This window comes from Sciurus vulgaris (genome assembly GCF_902686455.1).
Source record: "Sciurus vulgaris genome assembly, chromosome: 7".
Classification (NCBI taxonomy): Eukaryota; Metazoa; Chordata; class Mammalia; order Rodentia; family Sciuridae; genus Sciurus; species Sciurus vulgaris.
In genome coordinates this window covers 123,326,779-123,342,254 of record NC_136467.1, presented here as the reverse complement: position 1 = coordinate 123,342,254, position 15,476 = coordinate 123,326,779, and the positions used below count along the sequence as shown (strand labels likewise).

General features: G+C 47.6%; 1 protein-coding gene across 1 annotated transcript; it reads right to left on the bottom strand.

Annotated features, from left to right (window-relative positions):
- Positions 1 to 786: 786 nt before the first annotated feature.
- UQCC2 (ubiquinol-cytochrome c reductase complex assembly factor 2) lies at positions 787 to 13,632 on the bottom strand. The gene is made up of 4 exons (XM_079147268.1): positions 13,459 to 13,632; positions 4,398 to 4,472; positions 3,509 to 3,578; positions 787 to 968 (listed from the first exon to the last, which is right to left on the bottom strand). Exons 1-4 carry the CDS (start codon positions 13,594 to 13,596, stop codon positions 841 to 843), a joined length of 411 nt encoding a protein of 136 aa, XP_079003394.1. The 5' UTR covers positions 13,597 to 13,632; the 3' UTR covers positions 787 to 840.
- Positions 13,633 to 15,476: the final 1,844 nt, after the last annotated feature.

The window sequence follows — 15,476 nt, the reverse complement described above, 5'->3', positions numbered from 1 at the left end:
CAATATCTGTCCCAGTAGGACTCCCTGGACAGAACTGGATTTCTGGTTTTCATGGTGATTCTTAGTAATTTATTCAGTGCATTTCAAAACACCCCAAGGCCTCCAGGAGCCCAGTCCCATTCTGTACCTAAAGGGGTGCTAGTGCCCTGCCTCGCCCCTTCTCTCAGCAGCGCTCCTGACAGCAGGAAGCTCAGGTGGGAATGGGAACATCCACTAGCACAAGCCAAGGTGGTGTGGGGTAGTATGGCTGTGTCCATGGCCTGCAGCCTTCCACAGAACCTGTCCAGTGCTGAATCACAACCTCAGGTTCTACCTGGCCAAGGCCTGTCTAGAGCTTTGCTGTCTCTTAAAATGACTGAGCACGCAGGCCAGGGGCCAAGGTTTGTGCTCTGTCCTTCTAGTCAGCAGTACACACAGGATCCGCTCTCGTGGCCTCCCCCGTCCCTGCTGCTCTTTGCAGCACGAGGTCCTTTTAGATATTTGCTGCTGGCTTTGGCTTTCTCCCAGCAGCTCCTATAACAACAGGGAGCCCGAGAATCCTGCTGGGGCCACCAGACCTGCTGGCAAGGTGCAGCTCCCAGGGCTGTCAGGAAGCAGCTATGTGCAGGCCCTAGTGGCCCCCTCCCAGGCTGAGGGTACTGCACTTCCTCTCCCCAGGAGCTTCCTTCCCGTCCTGTCTTGGTGGGCACTCACACAGCACAGCATCCCTGCTTGGGCAGACATCTGCCCTACCATGGCAGGGTCTTTCTTTTGGAGAAGGCCAAGTGAGATTTCTGAACTGTGAGGTCAGGGGGAAGTTGGGTGGTTTTATTAACAATGGCAACATATGAAACTCCACACTTAGGTACGTGGGCGAGATAAGACCCGGGCCCAGGCCTTGTGTTTCTCCTCAGGACTCTTGGGGGCAAACTTCTCCTGCAGCTTCTTCCACATGCCTTTGTTCATCTCCTTAAACTCTTCCAAAGTGTCTGCACAAGAAGGGAAAGAGAGAGACACTGAAGTCTACAACTGATTTCGTGGATGGCCCACAGTGCTTTCCCTGACAAGCACACCCTGCTTCCACAGAGTGTCCCTTCTTTCACCCTCAGCATCCAAGCAGGGCATGCTTGCTCCACAGAAGGCAAAGAAATGGCACTGTAGCGTCAGCTATGCAGCCTCTGACTTTATTGCCAAACCTACCACTCCACACAGGCCTTACTATCGCCATATTTCGTATGTGGAAACTGAGGCAGAAGGAGGATAAGCACATTTGCTTAGGTCACACAGCTAGAAGTGGGGCAGCTGGATCGGACTCTGGTGACGTGAGTCCACTGCATGCTGCGGAGCTGTGCAGCATGGGGAGGGAGGTGGACTTGGACCTGAATCCCTGACCACCATCCCCCCAGGGCCCCTCAAGCAAATCCCCTAACCCTCTTGAGTCCTGGGTTCCTGATCTGTAAAATGAGGACAAAAGCACAAACATCACAAATTGTGAGGACTGAAGAAATAAGGGAGGTCACTACTTTAGAGGCAGGAGAGCTGGTGAGAGCTGATGGGACCCCTGTTTGAAAACATTCCTCACACTCACACCTAGCAACCAAAGCAGGTCTTGGCCTTCATGCTGCTGACTGTGTGTGTGTGTGTGTGTGTGTGTGTGTGTGTGTGTGTGTGTGTGGTGCTGGGGTTTGAACCCAGGGCATTATCCATGCAAGGCAGGCTCTCTACCAACTGAGCTATATCCTCAGCCCTATGCTATTGACTTTTTGAGCCAGGTAATTTTTTGTGGCGAGCTGTCCTGTGTCTTGTAGGATGTGCGGCAGCATCCTGACCTCTACTCACGCTAGATGCCAATAGCATCCCTGCGCCCACCAGCTGTGACAACTAAAATGCCTCCAGACGTGGACACATGTCCCTGGAGAGGAGCGAATTCTGCCCCAGCAGTTAAGTCCCTGGTCTACAGTGTCTCCAGGGCTAAGTTTCATGATATCCAGCTTCACTTGCACTTTACATTTAGGTATTCTCATAGTGTGCTTTGGCTCTCAGGGCCCAAATTTTCATCCATTAACAAAGCTTCTGGAAGAAAAAATTTCTTTTTGAACAAAAGAGGTAACAGATTATTTATTACTCTTTGTAGTCAGTGGGCTCTTGACTAAATTGTGGCACGCAAATGTACTTCAGCTGTGAGTACAGCCTCTCACCCTGGAACTTCATGACACTGCAGGATCCCTGTCCACCTACATGGCTACCCGGCCCTCAAAGTCTCTCACAATACTGTGCTGCAGGTCTCTTCTTGTCCATCAGAAGAAACATCTGATAAGCTTACTCTACAAAGTTGCAACAAAAATCTGAGGCTTGCCTGAAAACATATTATCAGCAAATTTCCTAGAACCGAATTCCCCGCCAGCACAAGCTGCAGCTCCGTGGGAGGCGGCATTTCCCAGGCCTGCTTCTGCCTGTGGCCCACTCAGAGGCCTCCCGAGGGTAAAGGGGCAGAGGCAGAGCCTCTGGAACTTATTCCCATTCTAATTTCAAGCTCAAACTGTGCTTAAACTCTCTGGGCCCTCACAATGACACTGGGCACCAATGCTGGTAATTATATGGATCCAGGGACATGGAAGTAAATTAGGGAAAAAATAAGAATGAAGTGATTCTGCCTGGACAGAATATCCTCACTCTAGTTTTCCTGAGAGTCAATACACAACAAACAGCAGGTGACATCACCAGGTTTTAATCTGCTCTGAAGGGTAAGAGTTTTCTAGAAGGTCAAATCCCCAAAACTTAGTCGCTGAAAGCTGCCAGAAGAGGAGGAAAGGGAAATTTCTAGAGTACCAGATGGCAAATGTTGCAGGGCCATGCCCTCCCAGAAAAGGTTAACCTATTTTTGTATAAAATATTCTTGGCAATAAAAATAGTAATTTTCCAGTACCTGCCTACTCTGACCCTGGCTCCCCTGCCCCCACCTCCCTTCGGTGACAATGGATATGGGGAAGTAAGGAGGGGCTGGGCTGGGCAGGGGGTTTCCTTTCTTGTTAACTGAGTCTATCAATGACTTCAAAACACACATAGCCAGACCCCTATCTAACCCACAGACCGTGTCCCCTGGGTCAGATAACTCATAAGCGGATATCCCCATACACATTTATTGAATGGCTTTTTGTTTTAATTAAAACCCTTATTGTTTATAAGACCCCCTTAGGACCATAAAAATAAAATTATTTTCCTTCCATCCTGATTTCAATGACTTCCATTTGGCAAATATGTATTCCCCTGCTCCCTGCTGCCCAGCTTTGAAATTAACAGCACCAAAGATGGATTTTCTTTTCTAAATCATGCCTTTGACCTTCTCTACATTCTATGCCCAAAAAGCATGAGCCCTATAGCTTCAGAATTTCCTCTGGGCTATTCCACAAAGACCGTCATCCATCACCATGGTTTTGATAATTACGGTTTTAGATAATTCCTTTAGGCCTCTCAAACTCAGAAGAATCCCTTGCAAACCAACCAGAAAGGGTAACTCTGTTTTCAATACCTGTGGACAGGATCAGTTTGTACTCTTCCACGGACAGGCCACTGAAAGTGGTGTCTCTGGGGCGAGGGTACTGGCACGGGGCAGGAGAGAGAATGGAGGGAGAAGATTAGTTGTGCAGCACACCAGCTTTGCTCTCTAACCACAGTTCACCAGGACCCTGGGCATCCAGAGGCAAGAAAAGCAGCGCCACCTTGAGGTCAACACTAGTTCTTGCAAGAACCACTACCATCCTGAGCAGGCAGCCCCAACTCCAACATGCAACCAAATCCCCTAGAAAATGCATTCAACTGCTTGGGGAAGGCCCCTGGGTCTGGGTGGGCCCCCGATCCTGCATTTCTAACTTGTTCCCAGGTGATGTTCAAGCTGCTGCTCACAGACCACATTTTGAGTAGAGAGGATTTAGAGAAGAAATCCCTTTTGCACGTAGGCTTTTCTATTTGGCCATGTCTATTTGTGGAGTTACGGAACATATTTTTCAAGTCTGGGGAAAATCAAACTAAGTAGAATTTAACAGGAGTCACGTCAGGGCCGAGCAAAAGCACAGCTCTGTCTGACAGGATTTTCCCAGCCAGCCCATCTTTATTACAGAGAGTGAAGTATCAGTTCCATCAGAGTAGATGGGAAAGTATGTATGGGATCCAATGGCTGTCACACTCTCAGGAGCACACACTGGCCCATAAAATATATGGCTGTCATTCATAATTTAAAAAAGCTTTTATTTAGGTGACCTAAGACCTCTACCAGGCACCTTTGTTGGCTTGGTTGAAATTGCTGGTTACATTTGAAAGTAGGAAAACTGCTATTCTTTACAAAATATTGTATAATCAGATTTTCAATGTTCTTGGTCCACCAACAGAGACTAGGATATAAAAGACTGCGGCCCACTCACCTTGTGTTTGTAGTAGTTTGAATGGAGTCGTGCTAAGCTCTCGTACATCTGATCACAGGCCTCAGGCTCTGCAATCTGAAAGACAAAGAGGCCCAGAGGAGTGAGTGGAGGAGTCCAGCCCCACACCAAGTCTGCACTGTGAAGGAGGGCCACAGGTAATGAGCTATTCCCAGGAAGCTGCCTACAGCTGGCACTGGCCTCTCTGCTCTGTGGGGAGCACACCTGGCCTACGGTTCCTGCTGTTAAAAGTCACCTTTCTGGAAGAAAGGCTCTACTTCATCAACTTCCAAACCCCAGAAAAGCCCCATCAATCAACCAGCAAACGAACATGTGCTGAGCATCTGTGGCTTGTGACCCACTAGGCCAGCACAATAAAAACCCTATGCCTGGAAAGACAAACTTAACAAAGGGAGAGCCAGGGGCAGTGTGGACTGCAGGAATCTGAAGGGAGACTGGCAGGAGGGAGGGAGGCCTTGCTGGTGGAGGGGACAAGACGAGGGAAGCAGGATGCTGCGTACACTGCAGACCACTCCAGTCCACCTGAGGGCCTAGGCTGACCAAAGACAGCTTTTTGAGTTAAACCTTCAATATTATTAAGTATAGTAAACAGAGATTCTTTAATGAAAAGAAAAAAAAAATCACCTTAACTTTCACTGGTGGCAAGTGGGACTGCTGAAGCTGTGCAAGGAGGGAAACAAGTACGAGGCAGGGTTTCAGACCGTGGGGGCTGGTGATGGAGACCAGCTGGGCCCTGTCAAAGGAGACACCGGAACAGGCCTCCTGGACAGAGGGGAGAAACTAACCAGGTCCTCTGGGTGCCTGAGGCAGCAGTGCCCCTCCTGGAAGTTCCTGGGGAGACAGGCCATGTACCCAGAAGAGGGCTCTCTCCTCAGAGCTCCTGTAATCTGCCCGTCCCTCTGTCCTCGCTCCTGTTTATCTACACAATTCCTTACTGTTTTTTTGTCAAGAATTCTGAAAACTCCCTAGAATACAACTTTATTTTATATTTTTTCCCAGAATTTAGATGACATTTTTTTCCTTACATTCTTTCTTAAAGACAGAGTGTATGAATAAGTCAGGAGTTAAGTGTTTTAATAAGGCAGCTCTGCTTCCGCCTCCGTGTGCATGTCAAATGAGGTCCCGCTTTATGGCAAATAGAGACAGCCCATCATTTCGTTCTGCCTGACCCACCCCTGGTTCAGGCTACTCCATCAGAATGCCCAGGAAGTTGCATGACAAGAGGAGGGATAACGGCTGAGCAGTAGATGGTGTCTGCTGAATAACAATCAAAGGCAGGATCTGAGCATTGAAAAACTGAGGGCGAGGGGTAAGGTCAGTGTCTGCCAGGCAGGTGGGGCCAGGACAGGATGGGCAGCTACACCTTGGAGGGGCATCTGTGGCACATTCAATCTCCAGCAGGCACCCACAGCCAGGGGCCTCCTGGTTGACAGAACACCACCAGGTTGGTGCACACCTTGAGTTCAGCTACTTGGGAAGTGGAGGCAGACGGGTTGCAAGTCTGAGGCCAGACAAGGCAATTTAGCAGCCCTGCCTCAAATTTAAAACAGGGCTGGGGCTGCAGCACTGCGGTAACGTGCTTGCCTGGCATGGCAAGACCTGGGTTCAGTCACTGGCACCGCTCTCTCAACACCAACATATACACTTTAAAAAAAATGGCCACATTCACTTTATCGCCCTCTATGTGCATACACATATTTTTCTTTGGCAGATCCATTTAAGAGTAGGAGCATAAGGCCAAATGGCCCCATAATATCTCCTAACAAGGACATTCTCTTCTGTGTTCACAGCTGGACGATCATATTCAGGACACCTGACACTATTACCTAATCCTCTGTCCACATTCCAATTGTGGACAGAGTCTCTGTCCACCACTTGCAGAGCCGAGGGCCACCTACTGTACTCCACTGCCATGTGCCTCCTTTCATCCAGGACACTTCCTCCATCCTCCTTTGTCTCCCATGCATTGCCATTTTTGAGGCATGCTGGTTGACTTAACCTTTCTTTTTAAAGAAAAGATAATAATAGCCCCTACTTTCCAGGGTGGTGTTGGGGTAAATGAGGTAATGCCTGGACTGTTCCGGATTCCAGGCCTTGAACGCTGGTGATGAGATTAGTGCTTGTTACCATCATTAGCAGTAAATAGCCACAGTAGCAAGCACAGGTCCCTACATCACCAACTAGAAGGGAAAGGGGTTGTTCAGGACAACCCTGGTGGTAGTGCATGGGGTGCTGTGGGACTCTGCAGGGGGCACCAATCCTGCTGGGGAGCCAAGGGAGAGGTGCTGAAGAAAGGCCAGCAGGTACCAAGAAGGAAGGGTGCAGTCCAGGAAGGAACCAGGTGAACCAAGAGGCAGCGGTCAGGAGCGCGCGGGTGAGTGGCTGGTGCATTCTAGAGGGCTGTGCTGTGCTGGAGAAGGGTGCAGAGGCAGCGGAACCATGGAGGCCTCACTCCGGACCTACTGACGGCTCGTGGCGGGCCACTGAATGCTCCATGGTTAGATACAGCAGCTTAAAGACTCCCGGAGAGCGAGAGAGCAACGGAGCTGCTCCCTGATGGCCGCTCACAGGGCCCTTCCTCTTCCTCTTCCATCACCATCCTAGCCCAGCACGTAGGAAAGGTGTCCTCGTTGCCTGCCTTCTTCCAGCACCTCCAGGGATCCTACCCCACTTCCTGATCAAACTCCTGTTCCACAGACCTGTGCCCTCATCAATCTTGCCCACTTAGGTTCCCCTCTGCTCCTCCCTCAACTGCTCTGCTGGCGAGGTGCCAGATGGCTGCTCGGCTACCTCCCTCTACACTTTCAGGATGCTGAAGGTGTCATCCTTCCCACCTCTGACTGGTGGCAGCGCAGACAGGAGGGACACAAGGGGAGGATGGGGGCCACCTCCATAGACAGCTGCTCCTGTGAGAGAAAACTGCCACAAGGCCTGAGTGCAAAAATAGAGGACCCTCTGGACTCTCAACCTCTTAAAGGCCATCAGTGTCTTCTTGACAGTTGACATAATGCCTGGAGCGCAACTCATTATTTGAGAAGGAACTGAACACCTCTGAGTCCTAAAAACGGACTTGTCATCCAATGTACCATATGAGGTCAGAGAGTGTCTAAATGAAGCTATAAAAGTAGCTTAGAGGAGGTGATGGAACTCTGAGGTATACCAATTTGTAGCAAGTTCTTAGAGAGAGGTGGAGCACCATGGCCATGGGTTCACAGCTGCACCTAGCTCTAGCTCGGCAATTAAACAAGTCTTGTTTCCTACTTAAAAGGCTACCAGTGGAGATACCTGATTTCAGAAGCCTTGCCACGCACCTACATCTTACACTGTATTCACACACTCTACACAAACACTCCTGCATTTCAAAATATACAGTTTTTCTGATATATTATGCACCCTTAGAAGTAGTCTTACAGACAAGCTTTAAATTACCTGGTTTTGCATTCATACCTAATGAGATTACGGACATTTTAGGACTAATAGCGGTGCTGGGTCTGAAAAAGGCAGCAGTAGGGACATTATGAAAAATTCAGCACTGCTCCCTAAATGTGAATAAAATAGATGTTCAACTGACAAAGTGTCCTTTATAGCTCTATTTTTGCTCCTTTTGCATTTCCCCTGCTCAGTCGTCAGTAAATTTCTCTTTACCATATTAAACTTTTATACATACAAATCTACATCAGTGCCGCAGGCACTGATTTCGATTTTCAAAATTGAATTTTGGGTGGTGACAGCAATTGGTACAGCAGCCCCTATTCTAGTCACACAAAGGGACGCATAAGCACTTTTGGGAAAGGGTGTTGCAAATTGCTTTGCTAATTAAGGTAGAGCTGGATTTGGTCCAGGAGGATCTATGAAAAAGGTTTTCATGACTTGGTAATGAACTTCTGAAATGAGTTCATTCTGTTATGGAGCTTACTCCCTTCAATTCAATTGGATTATCTATTTCTTGAGTACCTAGAATATTCTGCTAGGGGACTGTAGGGAACACAAAGAAGACCTAGTCCTGGCTCTAGAGAAGCTGACAGTCAAGTTGAGGAGAGAAGATGCATATACATCCAAAATTGGCCATGCCTTGGTCATGCGGAACCAAGTGGCAGAGCTACACAACACTGGCACTGCAGATCTGGGGTGGGATGGGAGCTGCTGCCAGGCCAGGCTGACTGGGTAGGTGGGTGGGAAGGATGGAGTTGCACCACAGTGACAGTGTACAGAGCACTGTCTCTGGACTTCAGCCTGAGCGACCCGGGGATCAGAGAAGTGACTGGGAAGACAAGGCATAAAAAGGCTCAGGACAAGGGTGTCCCAAGGAGGCAGGGCTCTTAAGTGGAATCCAGGGAGGACTTCAAGGGCCTGGGAAGCCACAAAATTCTTGGCAAACTTTGTGTGTTTGGTGTGTGGGGTACAGTGGCTCACAAGTCTCCAAGGTTAAGAACCACTTGTGCTACAGCCAATTTAGGAGGTAATGAGGACACACCTGCTGAGGCTGGGGCTTCTTTGGGGGGTGGGGAGAAGCAGGGCTGGAAACAGTCTGGATCCCTGAACACTAAGGCTCACAAAGTTGCTTGCCACTTGTTCAGGAGGCAGAGAGCAGATTCTAAAGATCTTTTGAGCGAAGTGGTGACCACTAGACGTGGTCAAGAATTTACCCCTTTAGGAGGAGCATCTGCCTCTTTAAAGATGCATAGACCAACACAGCCCCTTGGTCTGAATATCCTTTCTCGTTCCACCTCCAGAATTGGAAGAGAAAAATGACAGAGATGGTTCCATTCCCACTTAGAGGTTATTCTTTTCACAACCCTATTTTGTAGTGGGCTCAAGATTCTAACTACAATCAGCATAACCTATTCCTAGGCCACTCCTCAAAAACCTGACTTCAGGGGTCAACATACAGGGGTGAGCAACACTGAGATGGCTTTGCTGCAGCCAGCACATGCCAGGCAGCTGGGGGACAAGTTCCCAGCCACACTGAGATGTCAAAGACCAGGCCTCCCTGGGATAGCTATATAAAAACCTTTAAATTCTCCTTTGAAAAGGTGGAAGTATCATTTATATTGCTAGAAACTCAAGACGAAGTTTAACTTCTTTCAAACAGGGCCAATTATTTAATCCTGGATTTAATACAATTACAATGGCTCACTGCTAGCAGGCAGGCCCTCTCTGGACAGCAGCATTTCCGGGCTGTCCCTAGAGCTTGCCTATGCTGAGCGAGGTTGGTGTGCAGTCAAGATCTTTCAGGAAGCTGCTTGTGCACTTAATGAACTCATTAGAAAGATCTGCTCCTTTCCCTGTTAAGTCAACAATCACAGTTGTTCTGCCACCTTCCCCCATGTTGTGATTCTTTGAGGCTCTCAGTGCTGTGGGGAACATGTTTTCTTTTAAGGAAATTGTATTCAAAGGGGCAAAACCCATATGCACTAACTTAAAAAACTGTACAATAAGATAAAGGGTGTAAGAGGTGTTACACGTGCGCCTGCTTCCCACTGCTACCTCCTTCCCGGTGGGTCAGGGTGGACCGTGAAACTCCCCAAAGGGCAATTTGAGGAGGAATAAATGGAGGCAGCCGTGTTTATGAATTATTGTGTTCTAGTCAGCCTGCCTTTTCTGTGCTGGTGTCCCACTGAGGTCCATCTTTCTTCTCATCTGCACTGTGGAGGTAGTGGGTGTGGCAAAGAAAAACAGGTGGGTAAGTGTGTGGAGATGTTGGATTTTTTGTTCAAACTAACCATGGACCAAATTGGTTTGAGCAGGGAATGAGAGGAAGGCAGAGAGGCCTGATGCTCATGGAACAAGAGACTGTTCTAACAAGATATAACACAGGGGAAGCGGCAGTTGAAGAAAGGCCAAGCTCAAGAGGAGACACTGCCAGACCAGGGCCAGGACAGCTGGTCTGTTTCTTACTTGACTCTTACTGCCAGGGGACCCCAAGTGGCTTATTTTTCTGGTTTTGTTCCCTTCTCTGTTAAATGGGAATAGTAACAGCTATCTCATTTGGCTGCACTAAGGATTAAATTAAAAGAGACCATGTCTGCAAGTGTGCTGTGCACCTACCTGAGTTATTGTTAGGATGCAGGAAGCAAGGGCACCAAGAAGAGGTCTGCCTGTCTCTTTCCTCAAAAAGGCTGCTTCAACAGACCTGCCCTCCCCCCAGTCTTCTTCCTGGTAAGTGGCATAACCAAGGGGCACCCATACCAATCAGCCCATTGGATCTCACCCCCAATTCCTGCCAGTTTCATGAACTGTCTACCCGAACCTTTCTTTCTCAAGGTCTTTAAAAATGACCCGGGGTGGGGGAGCGTCCATTAGAGTGACTCACAGTACTGTTCTCAATCCAGCAAGGGGCGGCTCTCTCCAAAAATTACCACAAAGATTTACTAAGCCCAGGCGCATTCTCAGGTGACATCAGGATGAGATACCTTGACAGCAGTTCTGAGTAATGTGCCAGCTGCCATCATGATGCACTGGTTCACTCTACCAGGAATGCATTCATCAACTGCTAAGGAACTATCAGCAGAGCCATGACTTGCATCTGCAGCTATGACTCAAGTCTGTGTGGGCCTTCAACTGATCAGCAACTGTCTTCCTGGGTGATGTTTAACTCCCAAAGAGAAAGCTCTACCCTCCTCGCTGGCTGCTCCTACACTAACAAATAGGTGACTATTACAGGAGTTTCCTGGCCTCCCCAGGAAACTAGCTCTGACTGCCCATCTGTAAGGTCCTTGGTCCTAAGGATCAGGCTGTCCCTCTTATGTAGTTTCTGCAGCTCCCCACAGAAAGTTCCAAACTGATTCTTAACACTCAGGACACAGAAATATTCCCTTCTCACTCTCTGCCACTGCTCTCCATATAGTTTTGCTACATCTGCAACTATATTCAAATGACTTTTGTCTCGAGCCATAATCAATTATTTATTTATTTATTTATTCATTCAGACATTTAATGATTTTTTTTTTTTTTTTTAAATGTGCCAAAAACTACACTGGACATTTAGGGTAGGGGAGATACAAATGGCATCCTCTCTAGTTTCAGGAAGCTAACACAAGAAATATACAGGGAGCTGGTGAAGATCTAAATGGTGTAAGGATCCTGTGTGTGGAGTGACCCTCCCCACAGCCCAGAAGTCCTGGGCTAAACAATGCATCCATGCCACAATCTAATCAGTGTGCTCTTGCTTCATTAGGTGGGCTGTTTTGGTTCTGGGTAGGGCTAAGCTGCAGAAGATCATGTCCTACTTTAACAGGTCTTGACCAAACTCCACAAGTCATTTCTTCAGACTGTATGTGTTATATATCTCACTTCATACCACTGACCTCTTGCCTGAGCCCCAGGATCAAATATCCCACTGTCTACTTGACATTTCCAATTGGAAGTCAATCTACTAGGCATCTCAAGTTTAATGTGTCTAACGTCAAATTGATGATGTTCTTGCCACACCCCACCTGTTCCTCATCTAGTCTTTCCTACCTCAGCAAATGGTACCCAGATGCTCAGGCCAAAAAATAAAAATAAAAAATAAAAATCTAAGGATTACCTCTTGGTTCCTCTTTCCCTTTACCCCACATGTGATAAGATAAATAAGTGAGTGAGTCCTATTGATATGACTTGCACATTACAACCTGAAACCTGCTACTTCCTGGGCTGCCATCTTCATCCAAGCCACCATCACCTCTTGGCTAGGGTCCCACAGTGGGTTTCCCTCCAGCCTCTGTATTTCGGTCCTTGCCCTCTATAATCCACTCACCACATACAACCAGAGTGACCTTTTTAAACAGTAAGGAAATTAAGAGCCAGGTATGGTGGTCCATGTCAGCAATTCCAGCAACTTGGGAGACTAAGTTCGAGGTCAGATTCATCAAGTTAGCCAGGGACTGCCTCAAAAGATTACCAAAAAAAAGGGGGGAGGGCTGGGCTAAGGGTGTAGCTTGGTGACAGAGCACCCTTGGGTTCAATCCCAAGTACTAGAAGAAAAAAACAAGTAAATTAGGTCACATCAATTCCAGACTAAATGTCCCCAGTGGTTCTAACTTCTCTGTGGTAAGATCTAACTCGTAATCAGAGCCTTTAAGAATCTCTAGTGCCTGGCTCCTGACCACTTTGGACCAGACCTTACCTAAAGTCCATCTCACTCACCACCCTCCAGTCACCTGGGTTTTCCTTCTGTTCTTTAACATGCCAGTCTAATTTCCTTTGCAGTGCCTAGAACGCCATGCGCTCCAAGTGCACACTGTCAGCCTATCCACTTTCCTTAGGTCCCACCCATGTGTCACCTCCTCAGAAAGGCCTACCATAGCTACTATTACTTTTTATCATGCTACCCTATTTTACATCCATCACGGTACTTGTCTGAACTGTTTTATTTATGTCTACTTGTTCACTGTGTGCTGAACTAGAATGTAAAATCATGAGGGCAGGACCCCACCTAATTCACAGTTGTTTCCCCAGCACGCAGGACAGTTTCTGGCACACATGACAGGTGCTTGATACCGTATTAATGAATGTGAATGAATGACTCCCAGAGACAGTACCAACCTGGACGAGAGCAAGAAGGCCTACTACTCACATACGGGGTCCCGAGTAGAGGACCCAAATCTGCTGCACAGGCTTACAAGGGCTCAGGAAGGTGGGCAAAGGTTTAGTGGAGATCGTTGGGCATCCACTCAAACAATATACACATTGCGATGTAACAGCATCATATTATGGAACCTGCGTCACCACCTGACACCGGTGCTGTGCGCTTTCAAACCTGCTAGCACCTTGAATCACCTGCGGAGCCTTTGAAAATTCCGAGGCCAAGGCCTTACCCCCCAAAATTCTGATTCAATAAGGGCACCTGGAGTTTTTTAAAGCTCCCTCGGTAATTCCAAAGTGCAGCTAGGTGGGAGCGCTGAGTGGAACGAGGGGGCGCTCTGCTCCTAACTCCAGGGGTTCAGTGGACCGCACGCACGTGTGCTCAGGGAGGGAGGGACGCGCATGCGCAGGACCGCCACTCTCCCGCCCCTGCCTCGTCCTTTCCTCCCCTCTCCCCAACCGTCTCCCGACCGGTCACCTGGGTATTTTCTCCCTCCCGAAAGGCCTGTGCTACCCGCTGCCGCAGGTAAGCGCCCAAGTCCCGGCCCCGTTTGGTCTCGTCCACTGGCCATTCCTCACAGAGCTTAAGGAAACGCCGGTAGCGGCTAGCCGCCATTTTGGGCGCCGCTAGTCCCGCCCCTAGGGAAGGAGACCGCACGGGCGGACGTCGCTTGCGCACTGAAACTCGCCGCTCTTCCCATGTGGGCATGCGCGGCTCTGCGGGCGCCCCCGCCGCTCTCCGGGCAGGGGCGCTGCTTCCCTGTGTCTGCAAACCCAGCTAATTCGGTCTTCGTTCTTGTGGAATTCGCCCAGCCCCCAGGGACAGCTTTGCTTTTCTTTTTCAATGACTGCACAAGCCTGAGACTAAAGAACTGTCCTCGGAGACCTCTGCTGTTTTGCATAAGCGAATATATTTGCATGTAAATACAAGTTGTTATTGGATGAAGATGTGTTTAAACTTAATCACGTCGCACGCACATGTTGTACGTCCCCCTTCCCTTCTCCTTCACTGCCCCCTCATCGGTGAATACCACTTGGAACTCTACCACAGCTCCTTCTAGGGCGAATCTCAGCTATCGCCCCCACACCGCCCTCATTAGTATCCTTTCTCTGTGAAACGCCGCCACCCCTATCTCCCAAACCAGGCACTTTTTCCTGGAAAGAACGTTTCCTAACTGAGCAATGTAAGCTAGGTTGCTTCGGCCTGGACAAACTTTCTAAAAAATAATATTTTTATTGTGTTTAAATTTATGTTATTCTAACAAATTTTATCATCTTATCCATTTATAAGTATATAGTTCAGTGGTATTAAGTAGATTCCTAATGTTGTGCAACCATCACACCATCTCCATAATTCTTTATCCTTGTGAAATTGAAGCCCCATACCTGTTAAACAATAACTTTCTATACTCCCCCACCTCCATCCCACCTCTGGCAGCTACCATTCTATTTTGTTATCTATGGGATTTTCATTCCGCTGGGTACCTTATGTAAATGGAATCATGTATTATTTGTCTTTTTGTGGCAGGATTATTTCATTTAGCATAATGTCCTCAAGACTCATCTATGCTGTATCATATGTCAGAATTCCCCTCCTTTTTAAGGCTAAATAATATTCCATTTGTGAGTGTGGGTATGCCTGACATATTGCTTCGATAATTCATTTGTCCATAGATACAGGGGTTGCTTTCATGTTTTAGCTGTTATGAATAATGCTTTCGTGAATGTGGATATACAAATATCTTGTGGAATTCCTACTTTGACTTCTTTTGAGAATATACCCAGAAATGGAATTGCTGGATGATATGATACTTCTATTTTTTATTTTTCGTAAAACCTCCATAAGGTTTTCCATAATGGTTACACTATTTTACATTGCCATTAACAGTACACAGATGTTCCAATTTCTCCACATCCTAACCAACATTTTTTATTTTGTGTTTTTGTTTTTTGTTTTGTTTGTTTTTTGGTAGTAGCCAATCCTTTGGAGTATGAGTTGGTATCTATTCTATTTCTATTATGATTAGTGATATTGAGCATGATTTCATATGCTTATTAGTCATTTGTGTGTCTTCTTTGGAGAAATGGCTATTCAAGTCCTTCATCCATTTTTTTGTTTGTTGTGGTACTAGGGATGGAATCCAGGAGTGCCTTACTACTGAGCTACATTTCCAGCCCATTTTATTTTTTTAGTCTGAGATAGGATCCCACTTAGTTGCCCAGGCTAGCCTCAAACTTACAATCCTCTTGCCTCAGCCTCCCAAGTAACTGAGTTTACAGGCACATGCCACCCTGCCCAACCCTTTGTCCTTTTTTTTTTTTGTACTGGGAATTTAACCCAGGTGCTTCACCACTGAGTGACATCCCAGCTCTTTTTATTTTTTATTTTGAGACAGGGTCTCACTAAGTTGCTTAGGGTCTCGCTAAGTTGCTGAGGCTGGCCTTGAACTTGCAATTTCCTGCCTCAGCCTTCCAAGTATCTGGGATTCCAGGCGT